We start from the raw sequence: 18445 nt of genomic DNA, 5'->3' as shown, positions 1-18445 counted from the left end.
AATAAAAAAACACTGCATAATTCATCTGAAGTCACAGGGCTAGCAAGTGGCAGAGAGGTCTGAGAACCTGTGTTTCACTCTAAATTCTGTATTCTTTCTAGTTCACCATGACATCACTGAAATACAGATCTTATATGTAACAGGTACTAACGAAGTTTCACCCTTAGTAACAGTTTTCTCCCCAAAATTATAGAATTAAAAAAAAAAAAAAAGAATCCTCCAACAATTCCACTGATTGTTGATTTTAAGTTAACAGTTTTAAAACTAGACTAGGACCTTCCTGAACTTCCAGGACTAACCTCTTTCATTACAGTTTATGACACTGAAGTCTAGAGAGATTAAGTGCCATCCTAAAAGTCACACAGCTTCTTAATAGCTGAACTGGAGCCAGAACCAAGCTCCTCTACTCTTTCAATTATCCCTCAGAGCTACAGCCTTACCTAAGGGCTTCTCTCCTTTTCTAATTTGAAAAGTAATTCTTAAAATCAAAACTAAAATTAAAAATATTCTTGACCTTTAACAAGTTCAAACTACAAGGGTCTGAACTAAAAGGCAGAACCTAAGAATAACTGATAATCATGTAAATTTTTAAAGCCCTCTGTCAAAGTGAACTATAAATCTTCTACTGTAACTCAACATACTACATTTTCTCAAGAAACTTCTATCATTAACCAGCCCATTTTGTCACATTTGCTCAGAATCATCAATATAAAAATACTACAGATACCCTGGCTAAGGTAGATCCTAGTATTTGTTTTCAAAGTTTAATGCAAAGTAAAAATTAAATTCAAAGGAAAACAAATTTACTACCAGCCAAAAGTAGAAGCTTTTTTATTCTATAAGCACGTATGTACCGAGAGATGGTAGAAAATGGCCTTTATTTACAGTGAGAAGTCACTGTATTCATTCATGAAACAATCACTGAAACAGGGCATTGGAGTACCAATTATTCATTAGCAGAGGGGTGTTCATTTGCCTCTGCTGTAAAACACGGCCCCTAAATTCTTTCAGCACACCTCCCATGGAGAGGTGTGTCCACACCCACTCGCCTGGAATCTGGGCTCTGTAACTGCCTGCCCAACACAACACTGCAAAAGTGACACTGTGCCAATTTCCAGGTCCAGGACTTAAGAAACCGGCAGTTTCCATTTCCTATATGTTGGGACACTCACTCTTAGAGGAAACTACAGTCACCACAACTTGCCAGTCATACGATTGAGCCATCTTGAAAGTCGCCAACCCCTGGGTGAATCACATCAGCCAATGCTGAGTGCAGCCAAGATAAAATGCCCCACCAAGCCCTGCCCCAACTGCAGCTTTGTGAGCAAAATAAAAGACTTTATAAAAAGACTATGTTTTGGGGTGTCATAATAATAAATGAACACTAGCATTTTCAAATGTACCTAAAGCCACAGAAAGAAATTAACAGATCAGAATTTGTTTTGTTGGAGTGAGGGGGAAGTACAGGAAAATGTATAACTAGAGATAAGAAATCAATTCTTAGCTCTGTTCTTCCAATTTAATTAATATTAACCTTTCTATGCCTGAATTTCTCCATCTGTAACATGGAAGTAATGACTACTACACCTTAGAGTTATGAGAAATAAATGTTAGTATTTGTAAAGTATCTAAAACAGGTCCCACTACATAGTAAGTAGTGAGTGTATTTTTTAAATCTTTTTGATGACCATCCACATAGCATTAATAAACACTTAGAGTGTCCCTTGTTACAGAGCCCAAACCAATGAGGCCAGTGGTCATGTCTGAATCCCTTACTCTAAGCACAATGCCTGGTAACTGCTCAATAAATATGTGATCAGCTCAGTTTTATACAATTTACAAAAGCTCTGGGGTGCTTGGGTGGCTCAGTCAGTTAAGTGTCCGACTCTTGATCTCAGCTCAGGTATTGATCTTGGGGTCATGAGTTCAAGCCCTGCGTTGGGCTCCATGCTGGGAGTAGAGCCTACTTTAAAAAAAAAAAAAAGCTTAATAACTTTACAGTTTACTTGGAAAAGAAAGGCGTATCTACTTTTGAATGAAAATCAAACTCTATAATAAACAAGAGAAAGATTACTTTTTTGAAAAATAAAGTACAAATTAATTGAAGGTTTAAGAGAAAAAAAATTCATTTTTTTCCTGACTTTTATGTATTTACGTGGAGAGGCCTTTATGTGGAGACTCTTCACAGGGTGTGATCTTATAAAATATCATGAATCTATGGAAAGCTCACATGGATCAGAAGAGAGGTTTCTCTCACCAGATCTGGATGACTATATTCTCTTTGAATATTCTCTTTGCATATGCCCAATAAAATTGATTTCCAAATTAATGACAAATATAAAAACATATTCAAAGAGTAAAGAAGCTTTTCTACCAAATGGTAGCATTTCTCTAAAAAATTTTAACAGGAAAGACTTCAAAATGCTCGTTCTATTTTACAATGAAAGCAAAGACAATGTCAACATCAGAGATAATAGTAAGGTGCTGCTCCCAAGATTCTGGTCTCTATTCTGATTCTAGAATCTGTTGGGAACATAATAATGAAACAAATATTACCTTAATCTATCATATTATTTGAAAACTTGGCCTTTTTAAAATAAACTGGCCCAATGTTTAACAATTCATTCTCTTAATTTTCTTAATTTAAACTCAAAAATGAGAAAGAGTTTATGGTCAAGCTTAGAACAATTCTTCTGTAAATACTGGTAAGAGTTCACTGTGGTAGAAACTAATCATGACTATTAGAAAAGCAAAAAATACATACTATAAATCCAAGTATGTGCCAAATTCTAAAAAATGACTTCAATGATATACCACATAAAACATGAACTTTTAAAAGATGCTGAGACATTACGTTGCAGGGACTTCCTAAACTCCACTTAGAGAGGTATACTCTTTTAGGAAAGGTAGGATAAGACACCACCTACTGTGAGGGGACAGGGGGCCCAAGAATAGGGGAAGAGAAAAACTAACTGAACTTGGTGCTTTGATCTGCTTACTTACCAGTCTACATTACCAAGTTAAATCTTTTATAAATCCCAATTCATAGAAGAAAAAACCAGGACCAGAGGCTGAGAAGCTTGCCTAAGATATACTTAATAAATAACTAGACTAGACTATGCTAGAGAAGGGATTTCACACCAAAGAGTAAAAATCAGAGAGAATTCTGTGCTACCATTTCAAAGATACAACACTGTGCTCCTTCTAGAATTATCAGTAACGAAGTTAGGGTGAACCCCTTAATAGTATTTCCCCCATTGTCGGGGAGAAAAAAGGTAATTATCAGGCCAGATATAAAGGCATTGTCCAATGACCTGTCTAAGCTGCTCCCAGCTCTCTAGGGGACTTTAAGTCACATTTTCAATTCCTCCAGGTCTCGCCCTATAGAACTGGACTTGTAATACCTCTTGCTATATGAATCAGATGTCAACACTGGCTGTATATGCCAAAGCTCTCTGATCAAAAATCAAAAAGATCATTGCTAGTGTTATCTCATCCCTATAAGTTGAATTTACTTACGCATTAGGCTGTAAATGTGCTTTTCTGCAACATGTTCCGTAAACAGCTTTATAAGGTCATCTTTTAGGTCTCTGTTAAGCTTGGTTTCGATGTAAAACTTATTCTGAAAAAGAAAATAGTTTTTTAGTGCCTCAGGGGGAAATGATTTGTCTAATGAGCTGAAGCACCAAAAAATAATTTTAGGAAACAATTAATAAAAGTATCCATTAAAACATAAAAACCCAACATCAAAAAACAAAAGCCCTGCTACTATTAGTTATTTGTCTTTCTGGTATGGGGTTAAAGCACATAAAGACAAAATGTTATGAACCATACACCTCCAAAAGAACACAGGAAGACATTAACTAAACAGAGAGGTAGAGACAAATGGACCACACTGTGTGACAGGCACATAATACTCCCTTTAAAAATACTGTATGACCATCAAAAGGCAACAACAGGAAACACTAATAAAAGGTACCCCATTTATCAATGATCTAGGCTGAAAGCAGGCAGTGCACATGCACTGGTTGACTCCCCAACATACAATCCACTTCACTGATTACTCTGTTATTCAGCTTATGGCATTCTTAGGAATGGTCTTTGGTTCAAAGGCTGACACGAGACCCCACACAGAGCAATCAGATTGAGAGAAGCCTAGGCTTCAGTGCAAAGTATCTTATAACTCATCTTATGACCACGAGAACAAGATGAAACACATGCTGTTGTACATCAAGGAGACAAGAAAGAACCTGAGTCCCTGGTAACACTACTGAACCACGGGATTCAACCAACCCTAGAGACTGCCGTATTTGCTTAGTTTTATTACAAGAGGTTAATACTTTTCCTTATTTACTTAAGTCACTTTGAATCAGGTGTTCTGTTTTTCTGTAGCCAAAAGCATCATGATTAGAATGACTGGCAAGTCAAACAAGACCAAATTTGTTCATGTTTAAATGTTAACTCAATGTATAGGTGTGAAAAATAAAAACAGGAATGTTAACAAGTTGCTCACTGATTCTCTTAATTCTTAAACAGAACATTATGAAAATTATAAAAATAACATGCACATGGTAACAAAACCATGCAATAAAAACCAGTCTCCCAAAGCAGACCCTCTGTTGCATTCCCAAAGGCCCCATTCAAATGGGAAAACATTTGTATGTTCTTTCTAAAATGCTCCTTGCATATATATGGATATATATATCTGGATATGCTTTTTTTTCCCTAATAAAAAAAAAAAAAAAAACACTTGCTCTGAAGAAATATCACATACTGTTTTGCATTTTGCTTTTTCACCTAATGTATCTGGAGATTTCTCTCTAAACGTACAGATATGTCATTACCTTTGACTACTTGTTTTTCTACTGTAAATATCTCCCCACAAATTAATTAACAGTCCTCTGCTGATAATACAGATTCCTCTCAATGTTCTGTTCTGTTTTTTTTCAGTGAAGTATATTTTATGGAGAATAAATCATTTTGAAGATTAGTATTCCACATATAGCCATCTTTATGCTACAGAACGTAGGATCAACCCAAACATCCCATTGTCTAATCTAATAAAGAGGAATTGGGATAATGGTTGCTAACGGCCCCTGCCTTCAATAGGAACACCAACATTAAGATTCTATGATTTTATATATTTAGGAGAGAGAAGGGGCTAATCAACAAAGTCCAGAGACTACAAATTATACTCATGGCATAATTCTCCAAATGAAAGAGATCACATCACCATAATGGAAGAAAATTTTATTATTCTACTTTTTTTATGGAATGACTTACTTGGCATTTATCATATGTCATGTTTTTAGATAGATGGCTTAACTCTCTACTTTCTGAGGACAAGAAATCTTTCTTATATATCTTTATTTTCCAAGCACAGTATCTTCCGTATGGCAAAAATAAAATAAATGCTGAGTACTGATTATTAATGCCTAATTGTCTATTCAGCAGTGTTATTTATGGAATTTTTAAACAGTAATAAAAGGGTAAACAATTCTATGTCAACACAATCAAACATTACTAAAATAGATTAACTTCCATTTCTAACATAATACATAGCAAAAGATAAACAGAACATGTTTAACTGCATCTATCTGTACTTAGACCAATAAACAGAGATATTTGGAAAGGGAAAACAGCTCTAACTTACCATATATATGAAAAGAGGCACAATGCTCTGCAATGCTCCCATATACTGTCCAAGAGCTATATTAAATCTTTCAATATAGAGATCTGGAGGGCTGGCCTGTGAGAAAGAACATTAAATGTGATCGTTCTTGGAAACCAAGTTAAAGACCTTTCATCCACCACAATCTAAAATGCAAACAGACTCAGAAGTCCAAGTCAAAATTCATTCTTTCAAAGACTTTATTTATTTGAGAGAAAGAGAGAGAGAACACATGATGGGGAGGGACAGAGGGAGAGAGAGAAAGAGAGAGAAGCAGACTCCCCGCTGAGCAGGAAGCCCAATGCAGGGCCTGATCCCAGGACCCGGAGATTATGACCTGAGCTGAAGGCAGAACTTAACCGACTGAGCCACCCAAGCACCCCCCAAGTCAAAATTCATATTGAAATTTACAGTAAAGAAAAGGAGAAGACTTATATCCTGAAGGTTAGTTAAGACTTCTATCTTTGTTCCAAAATCTGCTATGCAAAACAGAGGTTTGGTTTAGCTGTCTTTAAAAACTGTAACTTTACCATGTTAGCTAAAAAGGCTTGCTCAGTTAATGAGTAAAAAGTTGCATTCACAAGTTGTGTTTATTAAGATAAATGAGTTTAAAAATTATCACTCAACCATGTGGACATTTCCTATAGGAACCAAACCATATTTGAGCCTAGAAGAAGAAGAAAGAGAGAAAAAATTCAGGAAATGGTACAGGTTTAACATACTATTAAAATGGTTGTTGAATTTTTATAATTACCTTAGGCACAGTAATATTCTGACTTTTCTACCAACTTGGCTGTAAACCACTTCTATAGCTAACCAATTAGCTACAAAGCAGAGACTTAAATGGTCCATATACATCTGCAGCTCTGGAGAGTAATACATGCCCGGCTTTTAACTCATTGTTACCAAAACACCAAGTCATAAAGCCATCAAAAGAAATACTTTCAATTTTACTGCATGTTATGGGCTAAATTATGTGTCCCCCTTCCCAAATTCATATGTTGAAGCCCAAACCAGTGTGGCCGTATGTGGAGTAAGGAAGCAATTAGGCTAAATAATAAGTAAGGTCATAAGAGTGGAGCCCTGATCCTTTAGGATTAGTGTCATAAGAAAAGACACCAGGCAGCTCGCTCTCCCTTCCCCTCTCTTCCTTTCTCTTTTCCTCTATCCTATCTCACCCCCCAGCACACTCGGATGAAAGGCCACGTGAGCATACAGCAAGCCCGTAGCTATCCACAAGCCAGGAAGAGAATTCTCATCAGAAACCAAATCAGCCTTAATCTTAGACTCCCCAGCCTCAAGAACAGGGAGAAGTAAATTTCTGTAGTTTAAACCACCCAAAGCCTGTAACATTTTGTTATGGCAGCCCCAGCGGACTAAGGCACTGTGCTTTATGAAAGTATATCCATCCACTGTTTAATTTTATTCTCTAAAGCTAAATTAATTAGGTACCATTTTAATATTGAAGAAACACACAAATGGGCAAGTCACTTGTCTAAAATTAGAGTGTTAAAAGAGGATACATCCAGGTCTCCCAGGTAAGAATTCATTCCAGGGCCAGAGAGTTGGGGAGAGGGGATGGCACAAATCGTCATGCAAACAAAAGTGACTCAAACCACTGGCAGTCTCACGACTGGACAACCATACCCTGGTACAGAAAGTCTTGCTTTCAAACAAGGAAAACAGGGAAATGCCACACTGAAAGATTCCAAAATATTAAATTTAAACAATGAAATTAAAAAACCACTTCAGCTAAGCTGTTTTAGAAATGTCCAAATGTTCCAATACTATTTTTAAAATAAGATTTCATTTCTATTTTTTTCAGGTCTACTTAGATGTTAGAACATGTGTAGTGAACTGTCCTTACTTCTAGTTCATCCTCCATGATTGCATATTTAGAGATTTGGCACACACTAGGTCCTTTTTTTACATTTATTTTTCTTAGTCTTCCTAATTACCTGCAAACTGAATGTTACAGCCATTCTACATATGAGGTCACTAGGGCTCAGAGTCACTTATCTACAGTCCCCCACTAAGCCCAAGAACGAAGACTCAAACCTTAGTCAATCTGAGTCCTTCCATCGATTTACATTACATCCCTCTTTTAGCACGCTGTACCTTAGAAAACTTTAGGGCACGCAGTCTCTCTGCTTTCACATCCTATTCTTCTCACACGCAGCCCAGCATAGTACTCCCACGGCACGACTAACTCTTCAGTGTGCTGCTTTAGACCTCCTCGAATCTTTTCTTCCTGAATGCCTTTATCACCACCCCTAATCAGTCACCCTGGCTAACTTCTATTCACTCTTCAAGATGTGTGTCACTTCCTCAAAACTGTTGGAGACAGGGGCACCTGGGTGCCTCAGTTGGTTAAGCGACTGCCTTCGGCTCAGGTCATGACCCCAGGGTCCTGGGATCAAGCCCCACTTTGGGCTCCTTGCTCAGCAGGGAGTCTGCTTCTCCCTCTCCCTCTGCTGCTCCCCCTGCTTGTGCTCTCTCTCTCTCTCTCTGTTAAATAAATAAATAAAATCTTAAAAAAAAAAAAAAAACCTGTCGGAGACATTCTGCCCTCATATAGAGCACCATTCCACTTCTTCACTTTTCCCACTAGGTGGCCTCTGCCACTAAACTTCAAGCCCCTGGAGGGAAAGACCTGTGTCTTGTCTTTATATACCTCCACAGCTCACCACAAAACCTGGAAGACAGCATGCAGAGATAAATGCGTTTTTTTGCAAGGAAAGTGTTGCTTAAATCTAAATTTGCTTAAATCTAAATCTAACCTAGCCTTGTTTCCATCTAAACTGCTTTCTTACTATCTAACAAGGTTGTATTGACATTAGGCAATTCATTTAGCCCTCTGAATTTCAATTTCCATAACTATAAAATAGGAAAAATACTAATTGTGCTACTTCCAAGATGTGCCAACAATCAAAGAAAATAATATGTGTATGCTTTGAAAAATGTCAGACGTTTAAATGCACATGCAACTACCGAGTACTGAGGGTAAATAAACTCTTATGAATTAACTATTTGTCTAATACTTCAGAAAAACCTATTAACATTATTAAAGGCATTCTTTGTTAACTACAGAAACTGGGGAAAATGGTTCTACATTATGGGCAAACTTCTAACTATAACTAATGGGCAGAATCACATGTAATGCCTCTTTCTACACTTGATCTTAGCCAAAAGGCCGAGAAGCGATGTAATACCTCTTTCTAAACTGCTGCAAAGAACCCTGGAAATGATATTTCAGCATTCAAAGAAATAAATTATAGAAGTATTATATGAGAAAAAGAAAATCTGAAGAGTTTTTGCATTAAAATAATTTTCCCTTTTCATAAAAGGACACTTTATCTATTCAAAAGTTAAAAGTATGAACATTGATCAAAAGGCACACTTAATAGCAGAGAGAATAAATAAAACTGAATTCCTTAGTTATTCTTTTCAAGAATTTCCAAAGCCTCCAAGGTTATGAGTATTAAAAAGCACTTTTTGTACTAAATCAAATGTCAGAACATTTATTTAGCTTTTTAGTTCCACATTTCATGCTGCATTTATTAAACCTTTTAAATGACAGGACTATAAATTATAACAGTCTTCTAAAATAAATCCAATCTCTTTACAAGGAACCAGAAATAACTGCCATTAAAAAAAATAACAAACTGTTCCTCCTTAAAACTTAAGTTCAGTATACCTTGGGCCCCATTGGGGGAACTGCTACCTGTTTGATTTACATTATTTCAATATGAATGTATTTGGCTTGGACATTAAATGAAATTTTTTACCCTAAAACAAGCAAGTTAGAAAAGAAAGAAAGAAAAGAAAGAAAAGAAAAGAAAGAAAGAAAGAAAGAAAGAAAGAAAGAAAGAAAGAGAAAAAGAAAAACAGAAAAAGCAAGCTGCCAGAGAAATAACTATTGCTCCAAACTTGCTCCAACTTTTCATAACAGAGCCAGATTCCCTGAAATTTGTAACATATCTGGTAGGAATGCTTCAATTTCTTCTGCCCCTTTTTTTTTTTTTTGAGTAATGCATTCATCTGGTTTAAAATTCAAATGCACTCAAAAGGAAATAAACAGTTTACCTTTATTTCCTCCTCACTGAACCAACACTTAATTCCTTTTTATCCTTCCAGAAGAATTTTACATACATACATGAAAATAAGTATCCCATTTATATCCTTTTCCACACAAATGCTAACATAAAACCACACCAATTTGTACTTTTCCTAACAACATATCTTGGAGACTTTTATTCTAGTGGTTCTCAAACATTTTGGTCTCAGGACCTCTTTACATTCTTAAAAATAACTGAAGATTCCAAAAAGCTTTTATTATATGGGTTATATTTATCAATATTTACCATATTAGAAATCAAAACTGGGTTTTAAAAATATGTATTAATTTATTCTAAAATGACAATAATAAGGTCTGTATTCTAACATTTAATGATAAAATAATTATATATTTAATATTATAAACTAGTTACATGTAAATAACTATTTTCCCAGAAAAGGTAAGAAAAATGTCATTGTATCCACATTTATGCAAGTCTCCTTAGCTTCTGCCTTAATAGAAGACTGCTAGATTCTCATTCTGCTGCTATATGGAATCAGTTGTGGTATGTTGTTTTGGTTGAAGTAAATGAAAATCTAGCCTCACACAGATATGCAGGCAGAAAAGGAAGGCTTATTTTAATATCCTTTTCAGATAATTGTGGATATTTTTCTTTGAAACTTGATGAGTTTCTTAAAGGTTAGTTGCACCAGGAAATCTGAAATTATCAATGAACTCTCTGTACTCTATTACATTAAAACCCATTGGTCTATCTTCTACTTTGAATGGATCTTTTAATACATTTTATAACATCAGAAATTGGTCATTTGTAAAATACTGAGTTACATACGTCTTCCACATGTTGACCCATTTCACTATACATCAAAAAGAAAAAATTATATTTGTTACTATCACCACCTATTTCATCAGAAGAGTCTTTTTAAGTACTGGGAAGCCATCGAGGTCATGGTAGTAGCTACACGCTTTCCAAATTCTAATTTTCACTTCAAAGCTCGAATTTTATCATTGGCAACCAATACTGTCAGTTGCTTTCCTTGAAGTGACACATTTCATTTTTGAGAAAATGTCAAATACCAAAGTCAAGTTAAATAACCATAGTTTGTCATTCTTTCAAATAAAAACAGTGTTCTACAGGAAAAAAACACCCCAGCTAGTTTAGCTCAAAACTCATAAAACCACACAAGTGCTTTTTCTTAAGCAATCACTGTTACTTTGGGGTATGAGCTTCCCATTTCTTCACACAGAATATTTTTTAAAGTATATTCAAAGTCACAATAAAATTGTGAAATAAAAGAAAAATTTTTGCTGCTTCATCTAGGATATTCTTAAGTGAAATGTTTTTGTTTTCTACTGTAAATGTGTGGAAGTGAAGATTTGTGCAAAGGCATCAACAGTCTGCCCACCATTGTTTGTGAACCATCAGAACAAATACCAACACACAGAAAAGGGCAAATAACATCTTAGTAGTACTAGAAAAAGTTTCTATTTTGCAGACCCTCTGAAAGGATTTCAGGGACACACCCCCCCCAACCACATTTTAAGAAATCTGTTCCTAAGTACAATCTTTAAATGTACTATTTAACCAATCTCCACACTGACAGCTTGTTGCTAATCTTCTGTTACCACAATGTTGCAATTAATAACTTCCTATAGATGGTACTTTGTAGACAGTGCTTTTTTGAAAAATATTTTTTAAAGTGAAATAAAGAACTAGATGATAACCTCATGGATAGTTGTATAGAAACAAAATAATTTCGGCACCTAATTTTGAAGACCTAACCTGCTTAATATCACTAGCATTATATATGTATATATTTAGTTACTACATATATTCCTTAGAGCAAGGACATAAGGGTCAGATTTGATATACCATACCACGCCTTCACAGAAGGGAAAGAAAACAAGTTTGTTATCCTTACTTTTGAAAGCTAGATAAGGAAGTTTGGTCAGTTATTCTGATTAGATATATATTTAATTTTATAACAACATGATTTATTTAAATAATTTTCTAGCCAACAGACTTGAAAATACTATGATCTAGGTCAGTACTGCCCAACAGAACTTTCTGTGATGGTAGAGAAGTCCTATATCTGCACTGTCCAATATGGTAGCCACTAGCCATGTAGGTCTACTTAGCACTTAAAATGTATTTCATTTTCATTTGAAGAGTTACATGTGGTTAGTGGCTACCAAAATGGACACCACTGATGTAAAACACAAACAAGTTCCACAATTTCATACTTAATATCCCTCCTCTTCCACCTCTGCTTCCCCACCCCACCAAAATGAAACAACAAATTTTAAGAGTATGTGCTTTTGGGGCACCTGGTGGCTCAGTCGATTAAGTGCCTGCCTTTGGTTCAGGTCATGATCCCAGGGTCCTGGGATGGAACCCTGAATCAGGCTCTATCCCAGGGTCCTGGGATGGAGCCCCGAGTCAGGCTCTCTGCTCAGAGGCAGCCTGCTTCTCCCTCTCCCTGCCCCTCCCCCTGCTTGGGCTCTCTGTCAAATAAATTAAAATCTTGTATGTTTTTATTTTATTTTTTTAGAGATTTTATTTATTTGAGAGAGAGAGAGAGAGACAGCAAGAGAGGGAACACAAGCAGGGGGAGTGGACTGATGTTCTCCAGCAGCTTTCTGCATTTCAAGAAAGTGGATGTGGAACTTCACTATTACATTTTAATAACTTTATAAGCACTGAATTTGACAGTAGTCAAGAAACTGTTAAGTTTAAAAGAAAAATTCATGTGGGGTTGTACCACTAATGTTAAAATGTTAGCATATCATATTTTTACTAATAACAAAAAAAACTAGCTAAATTACATAATTTTCCAAGCTCATCAGAGACCTCAGGTGTCTGTGTTTTACAGCTGCCCTGTCCAACCAGATGAAATGAATTCTAAAGCGTGAGCAGCTCTGGGGGTCCTGTCTGGCTCAGCTGGTAGAGCATGTGATTCTTGGTCTTGGGGTCATGCGTTCAGTTTAAGCCCCATGTTCAGGGGTAGAGATTACTTAAAAAAATAAAATCTTAAAAAAAATAAAATAAAAAAGTGACTGGTTCTTCTAATGAAAGAATGGACACATAAACAGTTTCTCCATCGGTGATGGCAGCCATAAAAGCTGGTAAGAAAACAAGAGAAGCTTTGACCAATCACTCAAGGCCAAGTGTAAACTAATAGTACAGAATCCCTGTGAGTCTCAACACAAGGACAGTCCACACCTTCTCTCCAGTTCCTTTATAGAAGTTTGCACTGGGTCTTTGAGAGTAAACTGAATTAAAAGTCCAGCCTCAGGGCACCTGGTTGGCTCAGTCATTAAGTGTCTGCCTTCAGCTCAGGTCACGATCCCAGGGTCCTGGGATCAAGCCCCACATCAGGCTCCCTGCTTGGCAGGAAGCCTGCTTCTCCCACTCCCACTCCCCCTACTTGTGTTCCCTCTCTCGCTGTGTCTCTCTCTGTCAAATAAATAAATAAAAAATCTTAAAAAAAAATAAAAGTCCAGCCTCTGTGATCCTGGATCCCTTTAGCTTATCCACATAACAATGACTAAGCTAAGTGACACAGCATTTACAAAAGGTTCACGGATTACTTAATAGAGGAAAATATCTAAAGAAGTCAGGTGGACTAGGATGACTTCTCACGTTCCTACACACCTCACCTCTTTTAACACTTAGCAAAAATTACTTACTCCTATGTGCTTATTTTAAAGGAAACTTTTTTCCTTATCTTTTCCAATTTAAGTCAAAACTGTCTCAAAACAAAAAGTTTATTTTAAAAAGAATACAACTCATAGTGCACTCTGTACACTGTGATGACAAGTAATTGCAAATAATTACTCATTATTTAAGTAATTTGACTCTCTTGCTCATCACAAATTCCATTTTCAAGCTGCTGTTTTAACTTAACAAGTAGATGGTTCCAGTAATCTCAAGCATATGCTTTTTATCAACTAGTGAGTATTTTATTGGACCTCTCTTTAGGTCTGGCATTATGTTAAGCCCTATGAGGACATATAAAAAGAAAACACAGTCCCTATCTTGAAAAAATGATAGTGAACTTACTAAAGTTATGGTCTGCTGAGGGTTACAGTGTCTCATTGGCAAATTCTGTGAGACAAGTACAACATTGCTATAACAACTGCTTTAAGTTTTAGTTTAGATTAAAAAACACATCTCCAAATAACTTATTCAGAAAAAAATTCAGTAGAATACACACATGAAGAGCAACCTACCAGTAGGCAATGACATTTATATTACTTGAAATCCATGTAGGGACAACAGGCAATTTTCTTATAATCTAAGATCATCCTCATTCAGCAAGGAGTGAATAGCATATTTGGGGGAATGAAAGTTTTTCTAAAAACACACTCTGTAGTTCAAAAGATATAGAAATTATAGTCTTTAAAAAAATATGTAAATATCCAATGACCACATGCAAGACAACCAGTTGAGTTATGCTGCCACCCACCGGACAGAACATAAACAGCAAAGCAAACCTTGCTCTGATTTTAAAAACCAAGAGAATCTGGCTCAGTTTGTTGGCAGTTTGGTAGTAAAGTTTTCATATGTAATCTGGTGTCTGTGAAGAGCGAAACAAAGTTAAGTAATGTTGACTAATTATGGTTTAATTTCTATTAATTTCCATTATTACTAATAGGTTTAAGAGTCAAATTATATTTACCTCAACCAAGATGTATTTAGCTCAAAAGATATCAAAACTGTAATCTTATTAAAATAAATGGTTAAAATGTAATTAGTTAGTTGACAAATAGTCATTTAAACTGTCCCAAATTCAGCACTGTTGAGAGAACAAAAACTGCGACACTTTTCTTCTCCACCTCTGTGTTTGTGGTCTCTCCTGAGGACCTGAACTCAGGTTAATATTATTGGTGGTTTTCCTAACGCTTTAATGTTACTGGCCTGGCCTGGGAACCAAGTCTGTTTAAACACTCTCTGTACGTGTACATAATGTACAGTGTAAGTTCCAAATCACTGACAAATTGCTGGAAGGAACCCACTTGTTAATGGGTTACTGGCTATAAAGCTAGCAGATCAAAACATCAAAACAGTTTTTATGTAGTAAAAGTGAAAATATACTCTCAACAGGATAAAATGCATTAATACATAATTTATCAACATTACATGGGGGGAAAGTGCCTCACGATTGCTCTAATGGATTCTGGATTCAGACGTACACAAAATAATCAAAATATGTAAGTGTCACTTAAGGAAAACTTTAAGAGTAAAGAATGTTATATCCATTAAACTCAATTATCCAAATGGTGATCCAAACAGGATATTCTAAATATTGTCAATTCAAACACTTTTTGTATCAGTCAAAAAACAACCCTTAAAATCTCAGTGACTTAAACAAAGTTTGGATAAATAAAATGTAGTACAATGGAATGTTATTCAGCCATAAAAAGAAATGAAGTATTAATCATGATACAAACATGAATGGACCTTGAAAACATTGTAAATTAATTAAGCCAGACACCAAAGGTCACATGTTGTCTAACTTCATTTCTATGAAATGTCCAGAATAGCCCCAAATCCACAGAGACAGAAAGTAGACTGGTGGTTGCCAGTGGCTAAGAGAAGGGAAGGATAGGGCATTAGTGCCAGTGATGACTAGCTTTCTTTTCTGGGGTAACTAAAATGTCCTGAAATTAGCAGTGATTGCTGCACAGCCTTGTGACTACACTAAAAACCAATGAGTTCATACACTTTAAGAAGGTGAACGTTAGAGTATGTGATTGTATCTCAAAAAAAAATTTTTTTTAATGGGTTAAAAATCGAGGAAAAAAAAAATACATACTTACCCAGGGACCCAGGATAAGAGAGTCTCTACCATCCACCACCATTCCCTTGGCAGGCAAAGGGAAACACGGAAATTTGGACAGCTGATCTTAAGGGCTTCAGATCTTTGGGTACACACGTAACCATACATACCTCACTTGAATTCACAATTCACAGGCCAAAGCCTAAGTCTAATTTCAATGGGATAGAGACATATACTCTTACCTTGTATTGAAAAGTAAGAGAAATGCAAACATTTGGTCAATAGCATTATGACCAGCACCTTTATCTAATGAGTACTTAACTAGTTCAAGATTACAATAGGCCAAAAGAAACCAACACTAGTACATCAGGATTCTGGCCCTCAAGAAGCTCACAATGCTGCAAAGATGGCATCCTCCTTGGTAACTAAACCTATGCCGAAGTGCTAAACTAAGGACGATAGTAGCAACACAAATACAGTGCTCCAGAATCAAAGTAGAGAAAGTGATTCATGAAGCCTGCCTGGAACACTGAAGTTAAAAGCTCAGCAAACCCTAACAGACAAGGAGAATGCCCCCTCTGCAGAAAGGGGGAGCTAGGCCCTCAAATAACATGGGTTTGAACTACGTGGGTCCACTTATTCGCGGATTTTTTTCATACAGTACAGTACTGTAAATATATTTTCTCTTCTTTATGATTTTTCTTAACAACATATCCTTTATTGTAAGTATACAGTATATAACACATATAACATACAAATCTGTGTTAATCGACTCTTTATGTTGTCAGGAAGGCTTCCAGTCAACAGCAGGCTATTAGTTAAGTTTTGGGGGAGTGAAAAAAAGTTTTGGGGGAGTGCTCCAACCCCCCACATTGTTCATGGCTCAACTACAGTGGCAGAAGAAACCAAATGAGAAAATACACAAAGATGAAAACACACAGCCCATTTAAATTTTAATAGCAAAATAATGTTACACTATCTTGCTGAGTTCACAGTGTGAAGAGCCCTGAAATCCTTGCTAAGGAGTATGGTCTTTGCTCTTTAGGTACATAGAGAGTCAAAGTTTACGAAAACAAATGCTATGAGGGGTACCTGGGTGGCTCAGCCCAGGTCATGATCTCAGGGTCATGGGATCGAGCCCCACACTCTGTGGATCAAGCGGCTCCCCCGCTCAGCAACTCTGCTTGAGATTCTCTCTCCCTCTCCCTTTGCCCCTCCCCCCTCAAATAAACAAATCTTAAGAAAAAAAAAAGAAAATGGATGACTTAAGTCTGAAAAAAACAAAATGGACTGATGCAAGGTGTACAGTCAAGACACAAACTAGAGAAGAACCATGAGAGACGATGGACTCTGAAAAACAAACTGAGGGTTCTAGAGGGGAGGGGGTTGGGAGGATGGGTTAGCCTGGTGATGGGTATTGAGGAGGGCACGTTCTGCATGGAGCACTGGGTGTTATGCACAAACAATGAATCATGGAACACTATATCTAAAACTAATGATGTAATGTATGGGGATTAACATAACAATAAAAAAATTAAAAAAAAAAAAAGACACAAACTAGAAATCTTTCTCTCTTTTTCAGCCAAGTACCAATGAGAATCTAAACTAGGCACATGGCATGGGATAAATCTGAGACACTTTACAAGGGGGAAAATTAGCAAGAATTGTGATTCATTTCTTATCTCTATCCTATTATTCATCACATTCAGTATATTAAAATGATCATTACACCTTTCCCCTAAGCAGTACTAAAGAATAAACCTACATCTTAATTGTCTCTGCAGCCTAAGCATCTAGCACATGTGCTCACACATGGACATTCAATGTTTGCTGACCTGAACATTCTCAAACCACTATCATCCTCCTTCCCTATTCCTCAAGTCCCCTCTAGCAACTGCCAACATTTCTATGGAAACCAAATCGATCTCTCAATCCTCTCACCCTGCCTCTCTTCCAACTGGTCATGGTTAGCTATACTGTTTTTCTGATCCCTGCAATGCGTCCTAGATACTTCTTCCTTCCCATTACCAACAACTCCACAATTTCTTGTCCAAGATTCCTGGGGCCAAATGTGTGCCATAATTCAGAACTTTTCAGATTTAGAAGGTATCTTGATATCTACACAATATATTATATAAAATACCCAGTAGAGATTTGGGAATATCAACACATTGATATTTCTAGGAGAAAATATATAACACATTGTTATTTTGGGAAAAGAAATATATGAATGTCCCCCCAAATTCATCACGAGTTTAGACCGTTTTACTACCACATGAGTTTTGACACCAAACTTACAAAAAGAAAAATCCATTTGCAAAGCCTTTTTTGGATTTTGGAATTGCAGATAAAGAACCGTGGGCCTGTAATTCACCTGGTCTACCGCAACCATTATTTCCCTACCTCCCATTCTTTCTTACTTCAACCCATCTTGTATTCTCTTGTATTCCACATCAATCTTTCTAAGATGCAACTCCCGGTATTTAAGGGCTTCTACAATTTGGCTCCAATCTGCCTTTTTCAGCCTTATCTCCTCCCAATCTCCCTCAAATACCACACACTATCCTCATAGGACCACGCCTTGCTACCCAAACCTCTCCAAAACCTGCCTTTGCTTATGAAGTTCTCTGAGCCTAAACAGCCCCCTCCCCAAACATCTATCCATTCTTCATGGCATTCATTTTTTTAGTTTTTTTTTTAAGATTTTGTTTATTTCTTTGGGAAAGAAAAAGCAAAGAGAGACAGCATGAGCAGGGGACAGAGGGAGAGGGAGAAGCAGACTCCCAGCTGAGCAGGAAGCATGATGCAGGGCTCCATCCCAGGACTCCAGGATCATGACCTGAGCCAAAGGCAGATGCTTAACTGACTGAGCCACCCAAGAGCCCCCATGGCGATTTATTTTTAATGCCACTTCCT

General features: G+C 36.6%; 1 protein-coding gene across 1 annotated transcript in view; it reads right to left on the bottom strand.

Annotated features, from left to right (window-relative positions):
• The window catches only part of CACUL1 (CDK2 associated cullin domain 1), an 80457-nt gene that overhangs the window by 22109 nt on the left and 39903 nt on the right, over nucleotides 1-18445 (bottom strand). Inside the window, exons 4-5 of the mRNA XM_036106380.2 lie at nucleotides 5654-5749; nucleotides 3520-3622 (exon numbers count right to left, since the gene is read on the bottom strand). Coding sequence (XP_035962273.1) covers nucleotides 3520-3622; nucleotides 5654-5749 — 199 coding nt within the window. The remainder of the gene's footprint in view (nucleotides 1-3519; nucleotides 3623-5653; nucleotides 5750-18445) is intronic.

This window comes from Halichoerus grypus, chromosome 7 (genome assembly GCF_964656455.1).
Source record: "Halichoerus grypus chromosome 7, mHalGry1.hap1.1, whole genome shotgun sequence".
NCBI lineage: Eukaryota > Metazoa > Chordata > Mammalia > Carnivora > Phocidae > Halichoerus > Halichoerus grypus.
The sequence above is the reverse complement of the archived record's forward strand: the minus strand, read 5'-3'. Positions and strand labels throughout refer to the sequence as shown.